The following is a 21,981-nucleotide window of genomic DNA, read 5'->3' on the forward strand; positions in this document are numbered from 1 at the left end:
TGTTTGAATTAAACTGAGAACACAGGGATATGTAACTTGACATTAAAGTACAGAGAGCAGTTACCTTAAAACCTTAGCACCAACAAGAAAAAGGCCAAGTATTGATACAAATGGCACATCGTTTTAGTGTATAGGGTGAAGGACATACGAATGCTCTTTGTGTAACACCAGTGTGGGCAGAAGGCTGGACTCGAGGTGTTCCACATTGGAGCCACGCTGGGCGTCCAACAGGCAAGTTTAAGATTTGCATATTTTGCTGATGAATAATAATGGATATTTAAGCTCAAATTCCTCGTAATGAAATGCAATTTAAATCTATTTAAATAGTTACGATAAGAATGATCCCACCTCCGACTGAAATGTGTCAATGTCATTTGGCACCTTTAGCGATGGGGAGTAAAAAAAGGAAAAGAAAAGCTATAATATGAAAGGCTTTGAAACATGGAACTACAACAAGGTCTCCATTTGGCAATAAAGAAATTCTTTAGAAAGTTTGGTTCCATTTTGGTTTATATACAATGTGTTTGTGTGTCCTCTGTTGGCTCCCTTTTTAAATCCAAACAAAAAAGTAGAAAATGTAGAAATTAATTATCCAACCCTTACATACTAAACCTCTCAATAAAATACATGTGAAATGTAGTTTTTCATAACTTTCTAATTACACGAGCGGAACTGACCTGTCAATCATAACAGAGAAACACCAACGACACTTGAGCCTTGATGACCAATTAATGAAACAAAAGTGAAAGTACCACTTGAGCCAGACACTGAAGACGGGAAGAAATGTATCAATGTATGTATCGGACTGTCAATCCATATATAATAGAAAGGTTGTCAAGTTGAATCCATTGTATTTGAAAGAGCTTCAAATATAGTCTGGCAGCACCAGGTCTAGGTCGAGGCCCAGGTCCGGTTTCAGGTCAAGCTCAAGGTCCAGGTCTAGACCCAGGTCCAGGTCCAGTGCCTTCCGGCGCTGACACTTGGCGTAGGCGGAGTGAAGAGGAGAGTGAGACGGAGCGGGCGTGGGTGTGGCTGGGCTGGGGGCAGAGAGTGAGACGGAGTGGGCGTTTGGAGTGAGGAGAGGGGGGTGCACTGTGAGCCAGAGTTCCCTGCAGAAGGCAGCGGGCGGCCCTGTGGGTCCAGGGCTATGTAGGGGACATCAGTTCAGGAACTGGGTGTAGCCCTCCGCCCCGGTGACGATCACGTCCATCCAGATGCGCATGGCCTCGGGCGAGGGGGCCACCATGTAGTAGAGGCGGTCGTGGGTCTTCACGCAGAAGGTGAGGGAGGGGTTGGGGCTCTGGAAACACACGTGGTCATCAGCATGTGGCCACACACAAACACGGGGAATACTAAGACACATAAAACCTCCATAAGTACTAGGTAAAGGGGCCTATTCACCAATAATACTAATACACATTAAACAAAATGGAATCAAATGTTATAGTAACATTCCGAAACCTGTTTATCGCATGTAAAGCTAGGAATAAGGATTTCATGTTGTTTTAAACAGCACTTTTACCTCTTATTCTGTTCAGAGCACAGAAGGAAAGGCAAACCCCTTAACTGGTTTACACTCTGCTCTGTGCTGGTGCATCCAAGCATGCAGCCAAATGGCCAGCCAGTATGATGCCAAACAGACAGGCAGTATGATGCCAAACAGCCAGGCAGTATGCAGTAAAGCATGCATCCTAGTATGCAGCGGAACAGACAGCCAGCAGCAGGCTGTGAGGAGCATCATGCCTGGGGTCTCACTAGAGCTGGGGAAGGCACTGGGGAAGCCACTCGACTGGGAGGGGGGCAGCGACAGCCAGAGTAGAAATAATACACACTCCACTCGCTTCTAAATATATACGTTTACCACCTGGTGCCAATTAAAGCCTTTCTGGGTAAAACAGCTGCGATGTTTAGAACAGGTGTTTAACCACCGATCGCCGGACTCTGTACCGCCTCTTCTAGTGTGCAGCAAACAACCACGCGTCGCAAGGAGGGCTAGACGCGTGCGGTGCCTGGCATCATCCACAACGCTCCTGCAGCAGCAGGGACCACAGCTGTCCAGTCAGCCGCGTGCCGCGGGTTCCTCTGAGGGCTGCAGGAGTGGGAGGCTTCAGCCATCCAAGCGGACCAGCCGCCCACACTGACACACTCGCACATCGGGATGCGGGCTGGACTGGGAGCCCAAGCATTCAAAAGAGCCATGACACAACCATGACAGCTGGAACACACACACACACACACACACACACACAGACACAGACACATACACACACACACACACACACACACACACACACACACACACACACACGGGGGGGGGGGGGGGGGGGGGGGGGGGGGGGGGGCGGGATCTTAACCGAGAGGGAGAGAGGTTTGGGAAAACCCCGTCAGCGGGAATACATGTTCCTGAGACATACCTTGGTGGCACTGCGCAGGTGGTCGTAGTAGACCTCCTCGATCGCCTGGAAGTAGATCACCCCCTTCAGCTTGGTCTCGTGCTTGTCTGCACCACAATACAAAATAAAAAAGAGCACACAATCTGGTCAGATCAAAATATAAGCCTGAGCCTTTGAACCCCATCCAGTGGTGGGGTTTCTTCCTCCATCCGTGTGTCACAGAGGATAGAGTTGCGGACCGAGGGTGATTCAGTCATTACCAAGGAAGAGGGAAATACAACGGATGATCCCCCATATATTGTTTGTGATGATGGATGGAAAAAGACAACCGCAGCAAATTATTTTTCTCTGGCATGTGCGAGAGTGTTTTCCTAAGCTAATAGCGTGCTCATTGTATTTCAGACTTGCCTTGCGCTCTTACACTCGCCGGGTACATGGTTGCGTTTTATTTCATCAGCCACTGCAGAACAGCAGCAGGGGGAGCTGAGGAACTCAAACCCTCCATCCCTCTCACACTCTCCCCTCTTTCTTTAGGCGCAGAAACACTGGCGTACGCTTACTTAAGAGTGGTAGGTACACATGCCGCATAGGCATCATCATTTCGAGGAATAATAAATGTGGTCCCCCCCTCCGACTCATTATGTGCTAACGAAGCGTTGGGACTTCTTCAGGGGGACGTGTCTCGGGAGAATACCCCCTCTGGTGGGGAGGGCAGAGTGGCTGGGCATCACCTCTGCCTGCACCCCAATCTTTGTTTCAAGGTCAACAGAAGTAGAGAGGTGAGCCTTGCATCTTAATGGCTCCCCCCCCCCCACCCCCCCGCCTCCTCCTCCTCAGAGCGCCTGTGGTGCTGGCTGCGTATGCTAACGACCTATGTGGTATTCTCCACGCGCCTTTTGCTTGAAAGCGCGGCGCGAGAAGAACATACTTCAAGCAGAGCCTTTTGAAGCCACGGAAAAAAGCTAAGAGAGAACGCCTTACAGGCCTAACGAGTCCCAGCGCTCGCGGCGGATGACTACATTAGAGATTGTGCGAGCGATGCTCTCTCCCAGAAACACCCTCCTCATCCCCACACTGGGGTTCAGGGCCACCGCTGTCTGCTGAGATTCTCAGGTGTCACTGTACACACACACATGGGACGCCTTCAGAGAGCTGCTCAGTTCCTCTGTGCAGCTAATAATAATACACTCATAATCGCCGTGACCTCTACCACACAAACCATCTCAACCCTACCGCTTCACAACACTTCTCACTTTATACACTTTGTGCTTACATTATCCCATTCTACCTATAAGTTTACCCTTGGCTCCATTATCTAACTTGATTAAGAGAGCAGATCGCTCAGAATCAATCACTTCCATCATCATTCAGAAGAATACTACTTCTACTTATAATACAAAAAACAAGCCAGGACCATGATTCCCTCTGCATTGAGATGCTGGTTCGGGAAGCTAAGCAGGGCTGGCCCGGGCCATTGTTCGTTGGGAGACCAGCTAGTGCTTGTAGAGGGGTTGGAGGGCCATTAGGGGGCGCTCTAACCCTAGCCTACGACATATATCTGTCAAAGCCATGTCATATCCCCAACGCCCCCGGGACACAGTGTCCTGTGGAAGAGCACCATCTTTCAGAGGAGACGTTAAACCGAGGTCCTGACCCCCCGGTGTCTGTACTCACCACTAGAGTAGGGGGCTAACCCCGGTGTCTCTACTCATCACTAGAGTAGGGGGCTAACCCCGGTGTCTCCACTCATCACTAGAGTAGGGGGCTAACCCCGGTGTCTCTACTCACCACTAGAGTAGGGGGCTAACCCCGGTGTCTGTACCACTCATCACTAGAGTAGGGGGCTAACCCCGGTGTCTCCACTCATCACTAGAGTAGGGGGCTAACCCCGGTGTCTCCACTCATCACTAGAGTAGGGGGCTAACCCCGGTGTCTCCACTCATCACTAGAGTAGGGGGCTAACCCCGGTGTCTCCACTCATCACTAGAGTAGGGGGCTAACCCTGGTGTCTCCACTCATCACTAGAGTAGGGGGCTAACCCCGGTGTTGATCCCAGAAAGCCAGTGTGTGGTTTAGCAAAATGGCTACCGTGGCCCCGATGAGGAGTGAGACACGCTGACGAGGCAAAGCGCGTGAGGCGTCTCAGAAAGGTCTTAACGGGGACCCAGAGTCCTACCGACGTAGTAGGAGAAGGTCCTCTTGAGGCGGTCGAACACGAACCAGCGCTTCTTCCAGGACTTGATCTTGCCGCCCATCTTCACCAGGTAGCCCTTGCACATCTTGTCGGTGAGGATGACGTGGTAGCAGGTGTCCACGCCGTGGCCCGATGACTCGACGTGCGTGCGCAGGTCAAACTCCTCCTTGCGGATGGGGAGGTAGCGCGTCATGGGCCGGGCCTGCGGGGGGTCGGGGGTCAATCCATCCAATTGATTATTACCATTTATTTGTTTGGAATATTTTTGGGCATTTTCATGTTTTTAAGACAGAGTGAGATAGACAGGAGGTTATGGGACAAAGGACCGCGGGCGAGAAATCCCGCGCGCTCCGTTGTATCTCCCTCGCGGATCAGTCTGGTACCCTGCGATGGGAAAAATGTGGAGACGTTCGCTAAACGACCGGCCAATCAGCGTTGGTTTTGAGGCGGGTTTTAGGTGTGACGCAACGAGAAGAGACTGTTCAGGCTAAACAACATGGCATAGGTGGTGATGGACGGATGCTTTATCCAATCAGCTAACCGGTATTTTCGCGCCTTCCCAAAAGTTCTCCAACGGAAGGTTCCTAGATGGATATGCTGAGCAAATGCGAATCAATCCATCGGACGGAGTCAGGGTACCATAATCAGCCCTTAATGTTACACACGCTACCCGGTGAGCCATCGGGCCGCCCCCAAATGATTATTGAATGCATTCTAACAAGGGGGTCGTGTCGGGCTGTCAGACTGTGTGCTGGTGCGCGTTGTTCCCCACCTGGGAGAAGTTCTTGGCCCTCATCTTCACTTCCTTCTCCACCAGCAGCTGCCGATGGCAGGTCTCGTCCTGCAGCCTCCGCTCTGCCTCCTCCCTCCTCCTCCTCTCCTCGTCCAGCAGCCGGCTGCGCACCAAGCACTCCTGCTCCTGCAGCGCAGACACACGCGCCTCATTCCTGTTCCCCTTCTGTGACAAATTGCTCCAAATTGCTTTTGGAATAAATTGTCACCAGACTGTGTTTTTTTTAGGCTCTTGATTTTCAATGGCCTGTACACATATATAATGTCCCTTTAAATACTGGGTTAGTGAATTATAAATTGAATTAAATTAGCAGTGCATTTTTTTGTGTTTATTGCTGTAAATTATTGTTTTAATACCGTAGATACTCATTTGAACTTGGGTTGGAGTTTACTAGAGCTGCCTGCTTTGTGCAATGGTTCTTTCCTCTCAGAGACAGTGCTGCGTGGATCCCAGAACTAACCCCATTAAACATGGATGTCTCCGTACGCTCGGACACGGTTGGTGGGGGAGGGCTTCATTATTATTGCATGCTGCATCCCCTCAAGCAATGCCCAGCGTTTTAAAATTCAGAAGTCGGCAAAGCATACATCTTGCTCCCAAGAATGGCTCTGCTATGGCAACAATATGACAAAAGGTTTACACATACACGCACACACACACACACACACACACGGTGGGGGGTAGTGGTGCTCATGGAGCAGCCTCAGCAGGCGTTGAGCCTGGGGGGGGCGTAGGTCTTTGGGGCCTGCCCCCCATGAGAGAGAAGGGGCTTGATGTTGTGGACAGAGATCTCTGGATGCATTGTGGGTAGTCTCTGCTGTTATTACATGTCTTTTAAACCCTATGTACTGCCCACGTTCCCCAGCTGGTTAAGGGATGTGATCTGGTTAAGGTGATCAGGTCCCATCCCTTTAACTTACCCGTGACTCGATCAGCCTGGCCTTCTCCAGCTGGGCCTCCCTCAACATCTTCCCCATCTCCTCGATCCTTAAGGCGTCCATTCCACTGCTGCTGAAGACCAGAGGACCACAATGTGAGCCACCAGCATCAATGGGTTACGCTATTACAGGTTTATATATATATATATATATATATATATATATATATATATACACACACACACACATATACAATATGATTTTGATGATCTTTTCAATTATGATATTTTCTTGTCCCCATATGTGCATATTGTTTGTGTTTGTTGGTGTGTGTTCGCACGTGTGTGTGTGTGTGTGTGTGTGTGTCCGTGCGCGTGCGTGCGTGCACGTCCCCACCTGGACATGTTGTCAGGTGAGCAGGCCGAGTTGTTGCCGGTGGAGATGCTGGTGTCCATGCTGTCGGAGCTCTCCAGGCTCAGCGTGTCGTAGGGCCTCCCTCCTCCGCCCTCCTGGTGCTGGTGGTGGTGCAGGATGGAGTGGTGCATCAGGTGGGGCGAGCCCCCCCCGTCGGCGACCGAGGAGTACTGGGAGGACTGGGCGGGGGCCGGCTGGGCGCCCCGCAGCGCCTCCCACTGGCACTGGGAGGACGGGTAGTGGGAGGACGGGGCGGCGGCCGGCGGGGCCTGGGCGCCCCGCAGCGCCTCCCACTGGCACTGGGCCTCCAGCACCGCCCGCTGCTTCAGGGCTAGCAGACGCCGCCGCTGCTCCTCGATCACCTGCTGCCCTGCAAAGCACCACAACACCGTCAGGGGGACCGCGACACCGTCAGGGGGACCGCGACACCGTCAGGAGGCTTCACTGTTAGAAGCAGCATGGAGACACCACCACCACAGAGCCACCTTCTGTTATGAAGACCCCACCAGGTAACAGCCCCACCAGCTTCAGCCCCACCAGCTTTAGCACCACCAGCTTCAGCACCACCAGCTTCAGCACCACCAGCTTCAGCCCCACCAGCTTTAGCACCACCAGCTTCAGCACCACCAGCTTCAGCACCACCAGCTTCAGCACCACCAGCTTCAGCACCACCAGCTTCAGATTCAAGGGCCCCAAGCTACAGCATCGTCCCCTCCTAACCATGGGGGCTGTGGAGATGGCCCCTGTATCACACATCATCAAACCCTTAACGAGGGCTGTGGAGAGGGCCCCTTTATCGCACATCATCAAACCCTTAGAATGCTGGAGCCAAAATATTTGTACAAACTAAAAACCGTTGCACTGTAGCGCTGAACATGCAATATTGATTCTCCCAAAAAACAGAATACTAGAGGAGCGTGATTTCATTTGAAGGCCCAAGCAGACATAAAGGGAACATCAGAGAGCAGGCGGACGGATGGAGAGGGAGACAGACAAAGAGCAGAGATGGCAGAAGGGATGAAAGAGATGCTGAATAAAAGAGAATAAAAGAGAGTACCAATCTCAGTGTAAAAAAACTAAATAAACAAGTGCTACCTTCAGGGGCTTCCGCTACGGAGTGTACACCAGGCCTCTGGGACTCTGAGGACACAGAGACGTGTCCAGATAGGAGGAACACACAGCCACACAGAGGTGGGGGGAGCAAGGACGTGACAAATAGAAATTGAGGACAAACACGGCCTTCTGAAAACAACATGGGTCTGTGAAGCCTCTGTTCCAATCTAAACCACATTTCTCTCAGAGAGTGGTACAGCAGGAGGAGGAGGAGGAGATTGTGGTGGGGTAAAGGAGGAGGAGAAGGAGGAGGTGTGTGGTACAGTAGGAAGTGGTGGAGGAGGTGGAGGAGTCGTGCGGTCACCTTTCTGCTGCAGGGCGAGCTGCCTCTTGTTCTCTATGTCCTGCAGCGTGGCGGCCAGGTTCCGGGGCAGACTGCCGGTGCTGTTGGCCCCCAGAAGGGGACTCTGTGGGACCCAAGGATTGCCACAAGTTAAACCACTAAAAACATACATAGAAGTGGGCGTTTACATGCTCACTTGTTTTGGGTTCCCATTTTGTATTTATCACAAGCCACTTCCAATAGAGGCTGCCATCAATCCCAGCAAACAATCGCTATCGGATTGGCTAGTGAAGAGTTAACAACAGTAGTAGTAGTTAACAACACCGGCAGAGAGTGCAGAGTAGCATCATACATACCAATTAGAAATAAAGGCTCCTCCTTTCTTTGTATGAGTGGTAGTGCCCAACAGTCACAGCAAATATCACATTATCCAAGTACCTACTTAACCCAATGCCTACAAGTAGTAAAGAACTACTTCATACTAATAAAGGCAACCACACAACTGTTGAGTCTTCATCAAACTAACCTTGGAGGATGAGTTTAGTCCTCAAAATAACCTTGGAGGATGAGGTTAGTCCTCAAACTAACCTTGGAGGACAAAACTCTTGGAGGATGAATTTAGTCCTCAAACTAACCTTGGAGGATGAGTTTAGTCTTCATCAAACTAACCTTGGAGGATGAGTTTAGTCCTCAAACTAACCTTGGAGGATGAGTTTAGTCTTCATCAAACTAACCTTGGAGGGTGAGTTTAGTCCTCAAACTAACCTTGAAGGATGAGTTCAGTCCTCAAACTAACCTTGGAGGATGAGTTTAGTCCTCAAACTAACCTTGGAGGATGAGTTTAATCCTCAAACTAACCTTAGAGGATGAGTCCAGTCTTCATCAAACTAACCTTGGAGGATGAGTTTAGTCTTCATCAAACTAACCTTAGAGGATGAGTCCAGTCTTCATCAAACTAACCTTGGAGGATGAGTTTAGTCTTCATCAAACTAACCTTGGAGGATGAGTTTAGTCTTCATCAAACTAACCTTGGAGGATGAGTTTCGGCCGAGCGTTGCATGGCCGTGGTGGAGCAGGGACGGAGAGCCAGCTTTAGTCTGGTGAACGGACAGTCCCACGTCAGTGTCCTGCTTTGAGCGAAACACCTGACAACGAAGAGCAAGAGGAGGTCAGCTGGAACCGCTGAAGCAAAGTCAGAAACCTTTTGCAACGTTCAGATCTCATGGATCAAGAGAAAGTGAGATGATGTTAAACGAGAACTTCAGGATTTTTCAACATGGACCCTTGGTCCGATCAATTAGGGTCTAAGGACTGACCACGGTTTCTGAGATGTGTCCAGTATTGAGTGAGAACGTTGCAGCTGTAATCTGCAGCAACATGCTGCCTTCCTCTTAAAGAGCTTGCTTGTTTCTGCCACTGACAGACTCCTATTATATTCCAGCTTCCTGGAAAGGACCACTACGTCAATACAACCTGTTTTTCAAACCTTTGTTGTTGTGTCCGAGCAAGTCTCACTTAAGGAGGTGTCCCTATGATGATTTCAATCTCAACTCTCCCTCCCCAGAACCTTTAGATAGCACAAAGCTATGCTTTCTGTAATCCACCACAACAAACATTCCTCTCTCCAGCTCTCACTCACATTTCCACCGTTCCTGATACAACTCAACTCTCGCGAGACTTATCCTTGAGCGAGACAACAAACACAGAACAGCCTCAGGCGAAAGTTAAAGAAATAGGTATTTTTTCTCTGTAGGGATCCTTTCCAGGATGATAGGATCAACAAGCAATTTTAGAAGACGTACGTTGACTGGGTCTAATCGCCCCAAAGGATTGACCTGCATCCTTTTTTCACAGTTTAGGCTCACTCAATACCAATTTCAAACCTTGTTGTCCGCGTTAATCCCTTAGACCCATAACTATCAGAAATAGGGTGTAGGTTGGAAACAAGGATTGGTTGCGGATCATTTTAGCTCAGCTTCGAGTGGGACTCATCATGTAATGAGCTACGTTGAGAGGTCATAATTTATAAAGTCTGCTAAATAGGTCATACGTTTCTGTTTCTGTTTTGCTAGTTGGCTGCAATGCAATAGCTTAAATAGGAGAAAACAACAAGATCGATGTTTAAACCCCATCAAATAATATTCTATTCACGAAGTACAGATAAAAGCTTTTGGAATATAAAATTATAAAAAAAAAAATCCTCTTAAAACCCAGCAATGCATCAAAACTTTATATTAAAAAATAAAGTTATTTGAACAGGTAAACATCCTTTGCGAGTTGCACTTGAGCGTACTACCGATGTTGAAGGAGGTGTTGGCTCAGACCTCAACGATGTTACTACTATACGATGTTGAAGGCGGTGTTGGCTCAGACCTCAACGATGTTACTGCTACGATGTTGAAGGACGTGTTGGCTCAGACCACAGGATCATAAGGTCTGCCCCGGCCAGCGCCTTTTCAACGGTGTGCATTTGTTAGTTTGTGGGCGTGTTGGAGAAATCAACCTGGCCAGGGAGGTTTGGTCGAACTCGGATTGGCCAAAGCAAAGATACAGCTATGGGAGATGCTACACTCCATCAGAGGGGGGACATGAACTAATATCATGCACCTCGACAAGGGACAATGTCATCACTCAACTTGGGGTCTCCCAAACACAGAGATCTAATCCACAAGATGCAACTTAAGCTCATACAAGGTGGTTAGACCTAGGGATCGACCGACACCGATTTTTAGGGCCGATACCGATACCGATTTTTTTTTCATCAGCCTTAGCCGATAACTGATACGCCGATACCGATTTTCTTAAGCCGATATTTGGAGCCGATAATACCCTAGAAATCCAGAGTTCTCGCGAGAGCACAATTTGAATTTGCTCAGCGAGTCACTCTGGGAACGAGCTATATACTCGTGTACATTCTTGGCCTCCTCTGGCCCAGAACATTAATCAATCACATCGATGTATCAATCTAGGAGGGCCAAAAGTGTTGCTGTTTACCGACCGGATACGGCAAGAGTCTTATCTATTGGTTAGCTCCACTGGTCTGGATACGTCACCCCTTGTATTAATCTGATTGGTCGTAGTGTTATCCAGTGATATTTTCAAATGCATGCTTGGTGCCATCCCTCGAGTTGGGCCATTATCATTACTCGTTGCCAGACCCTAGTTTTCTAGATGTGGTCCTGGATTTCCAGGCTAAGCCCCCCTCAATTTACATCATAAAAATGACACAATGATGATAACAACTGTTACCATGTGTCAATTAAAAAAAATGAACATTTATTGAACTGTAAATCACGGCAATTCTTTAATCGACAATCGGCCGATACCGATACACGTAAAAAACGCAAATATCGGCCGATATATCGGGTGATCACTAGTTAAAGCTATGCTTAACACACACACACACACACACACACACACACACACACACACACTTGGGACAATGCCCTTTCATATCTGGTCCTTTCATTTCCTCTACGTTAATTACACCACCATGTCTGCACAATAATTACAATCCCAATCCACCGGGTTGTGTGTGTTACTTCCCTTCCCCCCCCCTAACGAGTCAATACACTTCATCCCCAAATCACATGCAGACATACACGCACAAAAAGACGCACACACACACACACCCACACACTCTGAGTGTTTTACTGGCAAGGTGCTGTCAGTATTGTACAGTTGCAGAAACAGAGAGAGAAAGAGTGGGAGAGAGAAAAGGAGTGGGAGGAGAAAATAGGAGGAAGTCTCATCCCGTGTACCTGTAGCTTGTGGCCTGAAAGCGACTTAGCAGAGAGAGGAGGTACAGGACAGAGCTGGTTGGCCTGCCCAGCCGCCATCACCTCCCGGTACCACTGCTCTAAATCTAGCATTGGGATGCTTGGCCTACGGGCCTCCGACTGACAGTAGAAAAGGAGGAGGAGGAAGAGGAGGACGGTGCCGCGTGGAAGACAGGAAAGTGTGACGGGAGGAGAGTAGAAGAAGAGAACACAACAAGTAAGCAAAGCAGAGAGGGACAGAAACAAGAATCAGATTGTGGCCCAGACTCAAAGGAAAAAAGGAGGAGGGTCTTAAAAGGGGCAGTCAGAAACTGACCACACACACACACACACACACACACACACACACACACACACACACACCTCCATAGAGAGACAGGGGGTGGAGCGGTACAAAGAGGGGAGGCGGGGGAAGACGCGGTCCCCGGCGCTGGCCTGCAGGGGGCGATGGGGAGGAGAGGTGGGGGACGACTCCACCTTAGGCATCCCGTACATCTGGCTGAGCTGGCCCACCGTCACATACTCCTTCACAGGCCGGCGGAGGGAGGGGTTGGGGCATCAGCAAGGAGACAGCAGCAAGGAGGAGCAGAAGAAGGAGCAGAAGGAGGAGCAGAAGAAGGAGCAGAAGAAGGAGCAGAAGAAGGAGCAGAAGGAGGAGCAGAAGGAGGAGCAGAAGGAGGAGCAGAAGGAGGAGCAGAAGGAGAACAAGAGAAATAGAGGGTTAAAGACACAGACTTGGGAAAGTAATTCAAAAGTCCCCTTCTGGACGGACAATGACGACTTAGGAAATGAGCAAGGTGTCTGACTGAGGGTAAGACAGCAGACGCAAGTTGACGGTTTATATCTGGAGGACCCCTTTAACCCTGTGGTCTGCCCCGAAGACCCCCTCAGTGGCAGACCCCCCTCGAATTCAGAGGTTGATCAGAAGATGAGCAATTAGAGCAGGAGAACGGATTGCAGCGCAACGGTTTAGGATCGCACAACGTTTACTCAGCACCACAATTCTAAATGCACCGGATGAACACGCTGAACACGTCTAACAGAAGCAGCTCACCGCCAGTCAGTGTTTGCTCTGGCTGTCGGCCGTCGTTCTCTCACCTCTTTCATGGTGCTGCAGGGCTTGGGAAAGGTCCGTCCTCCCGTCAGACTGTGGTATCTCTTCTCCAGAACCGAGAGTCGCTCTTTCTCCTAAGGAATAAATACAATGCAGACAAGAGTTAGAGAAGCCGTCCACATCCTCCAGCAACATTGAAACACAGATTCTGCTGAGAAACCAGATCAGAATGGGGATTATTGTCAACTTGATTTGCATATTAAGGAATTCCATGAGGGGCATCTCATAGCTTTGAGCTTGGCAACATGGAGATATCACTGATTTTCTTTTAACAGATAGCCAAATCAACAATGTTTCATCGATACTTTTTAACGTAGACTATGGCATTCTGATTGAATGCCTTCCAGGATCTGAGCTGGTCAGAATCTGACCCATTTTAGACAATATTGTAACACTAAATATTAACATCATTATAATGCACGACACTCAGACCATTAGCAAGACAGGGATCTCTATAAACAAATATCTTATGCCGAATCTGTAGGCCAAAAGACCAGATTTTGGTATTGGTTCGTAGTCCAAGTGGTATTGACCAATCATGTTCAAGTTTAACCGCGTGTGTGCGGAGCAACAATCCAAGAGGGCACTGGCTATCATCGACTCAGCTTTGGATCCACTGTGATATCTGTTTATAGAGATCAGCCAAAATGCCGCCTGGACCTGAAGCACCACCAAAGAATATTAAAACAAAACGGTGCGCCCCAGACTGCTCTTCGGCGCACCGAAGAGCAGCCTGGGGAAGGACGGTCGCGGTCAGACGATAGCCCGGGGTTTATAGAAACAGGCACTTGTAATGAGCTTGTCAGACAAGGCTTTCAGCCCCACGGCCAAACATAGCACCCACCTTCTGCAGCATCTGCAGGGCCCGAGTCCGCTCCGAGGCCACCCTCTCAGACTCCTGGGAGGCCTGGAGACCCAGCTGGTGCGCCTGGCCCTCCAGAACACACACCTTCTCCTTGGGGACAGAGGAACATGGTCACCTTCTGTCCCGGGACCCCAACCCTATCTATGTTAAAGTCTATAATGAACCTATCTATGTTAAAGTCTATCCTGACCCCATCTATGTTAAAGTCTATAATGAACCTATCTATGTTAAAGTCTATCCTGACCCCATCTATGTTAAAGTCTATAATGAACCTATCTATGTTAAAGCCTATCCTGACCCTATTTATGTTAGTCTATCCTGACCCTATCTATGTTAAAGTCTATCCTGACCCCATCTATGTTAAAGTCTATCCTGACCCTATCTATGTTAAAGTCTATCCTGACCCTATCTATGTTAAAGTCTATCCTGACCCTATCTATGTTAAAGTCTATCCTGACCCTGTCTATGTTAAGGTCTAGATAGTGGTGATCCTACCTTCCTTCGGGCCGAGCTGCGGTGGAAGTCGGCCCTCTCGTGCAGCAGCTGCTGGCCCACCAGCTCCCTCTCCTCCTCTAGGCTGCTCTCCTTCTCCAGCTGCTGGAACTCCAGGTCCTCAAACCGCTTGCTGCTTGCCTCCAGCACCTCCCCTTCCTGAACACACACACACAAACACACACACACACACACACACACACACACACACACACACACACACACACACACACACACACACACACACACACACACACACACACACACACACACACACACACACACACACACACACACACACACACAGAACAACAAACACACACAAACACACCGGCACATTATCAGTATAGCTGACACTTCACACAGGAATATACAATATAATAAATAAATGAATACATAAAGATTCAGTCCTTCCCCACCATGTGTCACAGCCAAACCCTCACATCACCCAAATCAAAGTCTCTCAGACCTTGAAGCACCCATCCTCCTGAAAAGGGAGCTTTGTTCAATCGAATTTTGTTCACTGATTGAATATGTCATATTTCATCGTGTGGCTTTCAAGGGATGATTTAGAGGTCAGGTGTGACTAAACAGGCACAGAGCGATGCATAAGACCTATCCTCACATCGGGAAACGCTCACAGCAAAAGGCAGAGGAGAGAAAAGAGGAGAGAAAACGACGGAGCTAGTCTTTGTTAATTGATTAGTGAGCAGTTATGCATTCTTGGAGCTGTGGCAAATGTAAAAAACAAGCTGCCCCCAGCTTGGACCGAATCCAAAAGGCCCCGTTTCAACAGCAGACTCTAAACCCCCGGAAATGGATCGTGTACAGGAGAGCAGCGCGCCCACGCAGCTCACTGTACCCGCCGCAGGGGCCACATGCTCCACCAGGGAGAACAGCCATTCATGCTCCCCATAAAGCCTGTCTGTATGGGAGTGGCTTAGCACTAGGTGGGCAGACTCCAGGAGAGTGTGTGTGTGTGTGTGTGTGGGGGGGGGGGGTGCATGAGTAGGTGTTCATCGAGGTAAGCTGCGTGGCGCTCTGAACGTTGTGTTGCCTGGCTAAAGGGTTCAAAAGGTACAGCCCGCATACGGGTAGACTGCAACCAAGGGCTAGGCAGCTGGCGGAGCTGCAGCTGACGGATCCGCAGCTACGCCTTTTTATTTATTTTTTTTCTACACCTGCAGTGTAAACCTCTCCACCCTACCCGTTTCAGCTGCTCCATCAGCTGGTCCCTCCGGGCCCCGGGGCCCTGGTGGAGGAGCAGGCCCTGCAGCTCAGCGTAGCCCCGCTGCAGCGCCTGAAGAGCGGCCCGCTCCACCTCCACACAGGCTCGCTCCTAGAGACACACACACACACACATCCACGGACGCACGCACACACACGCACACACACGCACACACACACACACACACATAGAAATTCAGTCAGACAAACACACACACTCAAGACACCCCATCGCTCATGTGGAACGTGTGGTGAGCAAAGTCAAGCAGAGACAGGGATGGCCTCTAGAATGTTGCCCTGTTTCAGAGGGAAGAGCTAGTAGAGATTAAGGTGGTTAAGCGGACGCTGGTTAGTTGTTGGTAGAGGGACAAACTCAGAAAGAGACATATAGGAGCAGAGTTCAAACCAACCTGAAAACCAGTGAGAAAGAAAACCGAGAGAGATGTAGGTTCATTTAAAGGTCCCATGGCATGAAAACTTACTTTATGAGGTTTTCTAACATTAATATGAGTTCCCCTAGCCTGCCTATGGTCCCCTAGTTGCTAGAATTGGCGTTAGGTGTATAACGAGCACAAGGTATCCTGCTCTGCGTTTCGAAAAACAAAGCTCAGACGCAGCGATTTCCAATTTTCCCCTTATGTTGTCATACGGGGACATGTTACCTCCCCTTTCTCCGCTTTGCCCCCCCACAGAATTTAGCCCGCCAATGAGACAATGAGCTACGACCGTGCCAGCACCATGTGTGTGTGTATGAATACACACTGTACCGCAAGTGTTGTACACTTCTTTGTTATTTAACCGTTCTGCTGTTAGTGTTATGGTGCATAACACGCAACATAAGGTAAAGCTCCCATTTGGTGAAAAGACTAGACTGCGTCGGGTTCTTTGACGTCTCTGGTGATAACCCCCACTACGAGATTCGTAGTGGGGGTTATCTCGGCCATGGTTGAGAAGGACTTAGGGGAAAGGAACTCTGCCTTTGACTCCCTGAAGTCAAGATTGAACCGCGAAATGGAGGACAACGGGATTGTTGCCCCAATTGTTGCCCGGGATTGTCTCCTGCCTGGGCCCTGCTGCCGGGCGGCGGCGGTGGTGCCCCGCGGCGGCGGTGCCCTCCGGCCCTGTGGCGGTACCCCACTTATATGCCATATATGGCATATATGGCATATAAGTCCATATATGCCATTATATATGGACTTATATATAATGGCATCCAGAGGCGCACACACCTTTTGTCGTGATGATATAGTATATAATATATATATATATATATATATATATATATATATATATATATATCATATTATATTATTTAGATATAGAGCTCCAGGACTCCCGCCGGAGCACCCGGAGTGTTCTAGAACACGACCAAAAGCTGTGTGCGCCTCCGGAAGATATTATGAATCCGAGCCATTGCGATACATCCACTGTAAACACTAGCGCATGTTACCGTGGCTGCAAGCTGCTCTGGGCCACACCCCACCCTCCAGCTTGACCCGCCTCTAAAAAACAGCACGTTTGGCTGTAATTCTGCACCACGGCTGAATTTCTTGAAAGTCTTCAAATACTGTTTTAAGGGCCCACTAACACCTATATATAAGCATCCATAAAGTAGCATGCCATGTGACCTTTAAAGTGATCTCCAGCACTTTGAGGATGAAGAGGGAGTGATGATCGGACAACGTTGAATTTGAAAAACACAATCATACAACTCCGAAATTGGATAAGCAAAGGAAAGCCATATAGGGAGTGCACCATCACACATTGCTAATAATAATACCAGGGAAATACCAGGGAAATACCAGGGGGGAAATACCAGGGAAAAACCAGGGATCACACCAGGAATAACACCGGGGATCACACCAGGAATAACACCGGGGATAACACCGGGGATAACACCACGAGTGTTCCTCCACGCCGCCTCACCTCGTCCTTCTCTCTCTGCACGGCGTTCTCCAGCTCGTCCAGCTTGCGCTGCAGCTGTGTGATGACATCTGACTCCGCTTCCATCTGGTCCAGCTCCGCCTGCCGCTCACCCTGCAGCAGGGCACGCTCCATCTCCGCCTGCAGGGGGGGAGATGGCTCTCTGTCAGGGGTTTGACAAACACCTTGAATGTCCTGAACGCAGCTCAGCGTACGGTAGATACCGCTGCATTAGAATCCTCCTTCCTATACACTCTCCAACAGTAGAGAGTGAGAGTGAGACAGAGACAGAGAGAGGTAAACACACAGAGAGAGAGAGAGAGAGAGAGAGAGAGAGAGAGAGAGAGAGAGAGAGAGAGAGAGAGAGAGAGAGAGAGAGAGAGAGAGAGAGAGAGAGAGAGAGAGAGAGAGAGAGAGAGAGAGAGAGAGAGAGGTAAACAGGGAGAGAGAGAGAGACAGAGAGAGAGACAGAGACAGAGAGAGAAAGAGAGAGACACAGACAGACAGACATCCTTCCTATGCACTCTCCAACAGTAGCGGCCAGCAGCCTGAGCACTGGCCTGGCTGCCCAAAAAGATGAATGTCATGAACTACACGTAGGCCTGGATTAGTATTCATGTAGTATACGTTGTGCGTTTTGCTTCACTTGTTGAAGCAGTCTTTCTAACCGTGTGGACTATAGCATCACGTCAAGCTGTATGATGTGATGTGTCTGAGGATGTGAGGAGACGGAGGAGGCAGCAGGCTGACCTCTTGTCGGGCCTCCTGGAGCTGCTGCTCCAGCTCTGTCAGCCGCGCCTTGAGCTCATCCACCCGGGACAGCACCTGGAGACGCTCCTCCTCCACCCGGGACAGCACCTCCAGACGCTCCTCCTCCCGGTACACCAGCTCCTCCCGCCCTGCAGGGGCCTCCTGCTAGGAGGGGAGGGAGGGAGGGAGGGAGGGAGGGGAGAGATTGTAAATGGAGATAGCAAGACCGAGACAAATGATAAGGGGGAGAGAGAGATACAGAAACACTGAAACACACACACACACACACACACACACACACACACACACACACACACACACACACACACACACACACACACACACACACACACACACACACACACACACACACACAGACTGTCAGAAGAGAGAGAAGGTGCGGATGAAGTGCATTGATACATAGATACAAATACAGTAAATAAACTTTGATAAAATAAGTAAAGCAACATGAATTGAGTTGCAGAACAGAGACACAGGTGAACACTCTTGCCCTCCTACTGCACAGTGTTGGCAGAGATTTCAAATCTACGAACTAATAGGCTGGGTTGCGAACTTTTCAGGGTACCGACTGAGTTAAGTCTGTACTACCGAGGACCTCCTAAGGTCGAATAAATCGTTTTCCAATGTGTGTACGCACTGCAGCCAGCGCTGAACAAGTTAAAGCCTCCGTGGGCAAACAAAACTGAGGCAACTTCATCGATATCTTCATCGCATTAATGAGCTGGTTGGACAAGTTGTTGCTGTCTTTGGGTAAGTGCATACTGGACGTCATGCTGCTGCTCTCCTCCTCCCTCAGGTTCTCCTCCTCCTCCCTCCTCCCTCTCTTCCCCCTCCCCTCCTGATGCGTGCTCTCTGTGCTGCTGCTCTCCTCCTCCTCCTTCCTCCTCACCTCCTCCTCCTCCTTCCTCCTCACCTCCTCCTCCCCCTCTCTCCCCCTCTCCTCCTCCCTCCTCATCCTCCCTCCTCCTCCCTCCCTCCCCCTCCTCACCTCCTGATGTGTGCTCTCGGTGCTGCTGCTCTCCTCCTCCATCAGGTTCTCCTCCTCCCCCTCCTCCCCCTCCTCCCTCCTCCCTCCCTCCCCCTCCTCCTCCTCACCTCCTGATGCGTGCTCTCGGTGCTGCTGCTCTCCTCCTCCCTCAGGTTCTCCTCCTCCCCCTGCTCCCCCTCCTCCCTCCTCCCTCCCTCCCCCTCCTCCTCCTCACCTCCTGATGCGTGCTCTCGGTGCTGCTGCTCTCCTCCTCCCTCAGGTTCTCCTCCTCCCTCCCCGCCCGCGGCCTGCCATTGTAGGCCAGGTGTGACCCCGGGGCCATGGGCGTCATCAGCGCCATGGCGGGCGTGGAGCCGGCGCTGACGGAGGCCGCGCCCCGGTGGGCGGAGCCGTCTCCGGTGGGGACGCCCGCCCTCATCCCGGAACCGCCCGGGGCCGTCGGGGCCTCCAGGGGCCCGTCGTAGTCGTCGCCTTTGTTGTACTCTGCACACAGGTTGAGGATGGTCTCCAGGCGCTGGCGCTCCTAGGGAGGGGGAGAGGGGGAGAGGGGGAGAGGGGGAAGAGTCAGGGCGGCACAGGGTTCAAAGGCTGCGGTCCAATGGGACTCCATGACGGCAGAAGCCCCTGAGTACTGAAGAGCATTATAAAGGAGAATTCCCTCAAGTGGTTTGGAGATGGAGGAGACAGAAATGAGAGGTTCCTTCTTAAGGCTCTGGGTGTGACAACATGAAAGGACATTCGATAAAATATGAGCAATGAGGGAGCAAAGAAAGCAACGATTGCTGTCCGCAATATTGATCGCAATCAGTCATTTGTCATATTGTATTCAACCTCCTTTGCAGGTCGCTTTCGATAAAAAACTATGAAAATCAATTGGGAAGATGGATTATGCTCATCCAAAGAGACCGAGGTCATGTGACTTGCTCTTATGCATTTTTGGACAAACAGTGGGCATCCTGCATCAATGAGAGTTAGCTTCCAGCCCAGCGTGCTCCCTGTCAACAGCCACCGTAACGACATCTTAACATACTGTGGTTTCTACGATGAGAAGCAAAACAAAGCTATGTTGATGCTGGACTTCCTGACCTCAGCTGGAACCCCGGTCTGAACAAAAATAAATAAAAACAGTAGCTTTCATATTACGCAGCGCTTGTAAGGTGCAAACTAAGAGCCCTTATATAGTCTGAGCATAGTGATCATCGGGAGAATACTCCGATTAATATCTGTGCCTACATATGAATAAATATATATCTCACTATAAAACCTAATGGGTGATCGGTATCGGATTGGCTGATGACACATTCAAAAGATCAACGATTGGTTTTGGCCTTAGAAAAGGTAATCTGTGTATCCCTAATACTAATATTAATACAAACGCTGAATTACAAAGAGAGTCCTTGGTTCAGATGGCCACACACTCACACAGAGGAGGTTAATGAGGGAGCAGAAAGGACTGTTTATCAGTGGAACACGCCCTGGCGCCGGGGAGAGGAGCGGAGATGTGAGAGAAGCCTGGGGCCAAGGAGGGGGGGGGGGGGGGGGGGGTGTGTGTGGGGGGGGGGGCGTCACGCTCAGAAGCTCTACAACTCTAGGACAACTCCATCGCAACACTTTGAAACTACTCGATAGTTTCATCGTGCCTTCATTTAGCTGGTAGAACGTTGACTTTGATGAACCTTTAACAAAGCCCTCGGTGGAACCCAGCTCTGCGTGACATGGATTTTGATGTGCAATTATTGAGACCGATATTAGCTAGGGATGGGGGAGGAAAATGTGATTCATGTGAGAATCAGGGTTCTCTGTTTCCACAATACTTGTCACTTGTCATGACGGTCCTTTTGGCCATGTAAGACACAAATGTCAACGTTACCTTAGCGCAAGCCAAAGGGATGGTTGAACTGTCCAGCAAAGGCTGCTGTAGAGTATCCTCCAACAGGCATTCTGCCTCAACTCTCTTCTGTTCAAACATATTTTAAGCAATTAAAATATAACGATATTTTAATTGCTTAAAATATCGTTAACCAATATTTATAGAGACGCAATATAGTATGAACATTGCATGAATTGTGATTTAAAGTGTCTTCAAACACAAGCAGCCACACTGGGGCATGTTGTGAACTACAACAACTGCACTCAACTGTATATTAGAGTCACCTCCGGTTCTCAATACAAAATGACTTCCATCTTCTGGAACAGCAGCGGACTGTGGTGGGAACATGGACATAATAAAGGATGGACCACAGACTGGAAAATGGCCGCCCATTCATTCCTATACAAAACTGCTCAGTGGCGCAGGGTAACATCATGGGTAACATACAGGAGCGATTTGCTTCCGCGTTATGGGGCCAAGACACGTGACCTAGTCCGTGACGTACCGGATGCAGAGATCTTCTTCTTCTAGTTTAGTGGAGGATCATAGTTTTTCCCCATATACCGCCACCTACTGGACTACTACACAGGAGTTTGAGACAAGGACGTTGGCAAATGATACTTTAAATCATAAAAATAAATTCAAAGAAAAAACCAAACTAACGAAACAAAACAAACTAACAAAAGAAATGAATGAATAAAAATTAAAAATATATATACTTAAGGTTAAATTCTTCTAATTAGGTTAGTATCTTTTAGCTAATTTATCAGCAATTTCATTGCTTTTTTTATTGTAACACTTGGTTCAAATCCTATTTCTTACACATGCAGCCATTTGGACACCATTCTATGATAGCTGATAACCAAGGTACACACTGTAATACT

At 49.5% G+C, this 21,981-nt stretch overlaps 1 protein-coding gene across 13 annotated transcripts in view; it reads right to left on the reverse strand.

Annotated features, from left to right (window-relative positions):
* Nucleotides 1–492: 492 nt before the first annotated feature.
* Nucleotides 493–21,981, reverse strand: part of phldb1b (pleckstrin homology-like domain, family B, member 1b) — a 69,531-nt gene continuing 48,042 nt past the window's right edge. For 7 of the 13 annotated variants that reach the window (XM_060075477.1, XM_060075476.1, XM_060075480.1 and 4 more), the window contains 18 exons: nt 19,442–19,750; nt 18,219–18,383; nt 17,472–17,609; nt 15,526–15,657; nt 14,322–14,477; nt 13,806–13,916; nt 12,946–13,035; nt 12,211–12,372; nt 11,830–11,967; nt 9,097–9,213; nt 8,090–8,192; nt 7,768–7,812; nt 6,655–7,042; nt 6,301–6,391; nt 5,360–5,506; nt 4,570–4,789; nt 2,415–2,500; nt 493–1,300 (listed from right to left, as the gene is read on the reverse strand). In XM_060075477.1, the coding sequence (XP_059931460.1) occupies nt 1,160–1,300; nt 2,415–2,500; nt 4,570–4,789; nt 5,360–5,506; nt 6,301–6,391; nt 6,655–7,042; nt 7,768–7,812; nt 8,090–8,192; nt 9,097–9,213; nt 11,830–11,967; nt 12,211–12,372; nt 12,946–13,035; nt 13,806–13,916; nt 14,322–14,477; nt 15,526–15,657; nt 17,472–17,609; nt 18,219–18,383; nt 19,442–19,750 (2,739 nt within the window). In that variant the 3' untranslated portion in view covers nt 493–1,159. The remainder of the gene's footprint in view (nt 1,301–2,414; nt 2,501–4,569; nt 4,790–5,359; nt 5,507–6,300; nt 6,392–6,654; nt 7,043–7,767; nt 7,813–8,089; nt 8,193–9,096; nt 9,214–11,829; nt 11,968–12,210; nt 12,373–12,945; nt 13,036–13,805; nt 13,917–14,321; nt 14,478–15,525; nt 15,658–17,471; nt 17,610–18,218; nt 18,384–19,441; nt 19,751–21,981) is intronic. The other 6 variants (XM_060075475.1, XM_060075474.1, XM_060075481.1 and 3 more) reach the window with 6 other exon arrangements.

This window comes from Gadus macrocephalus, chromosome 16 (assembly GCF_031168955.1).
Source record: "Gadus macrocephalus chromosome 16, ASM3116895v1".
Lineage (NCBI taxonomy): Eukaryota > Metazoa > Chordata > Actinopteri > Gadiformes > Gadidae > Gadus > Gadus macrocephalus.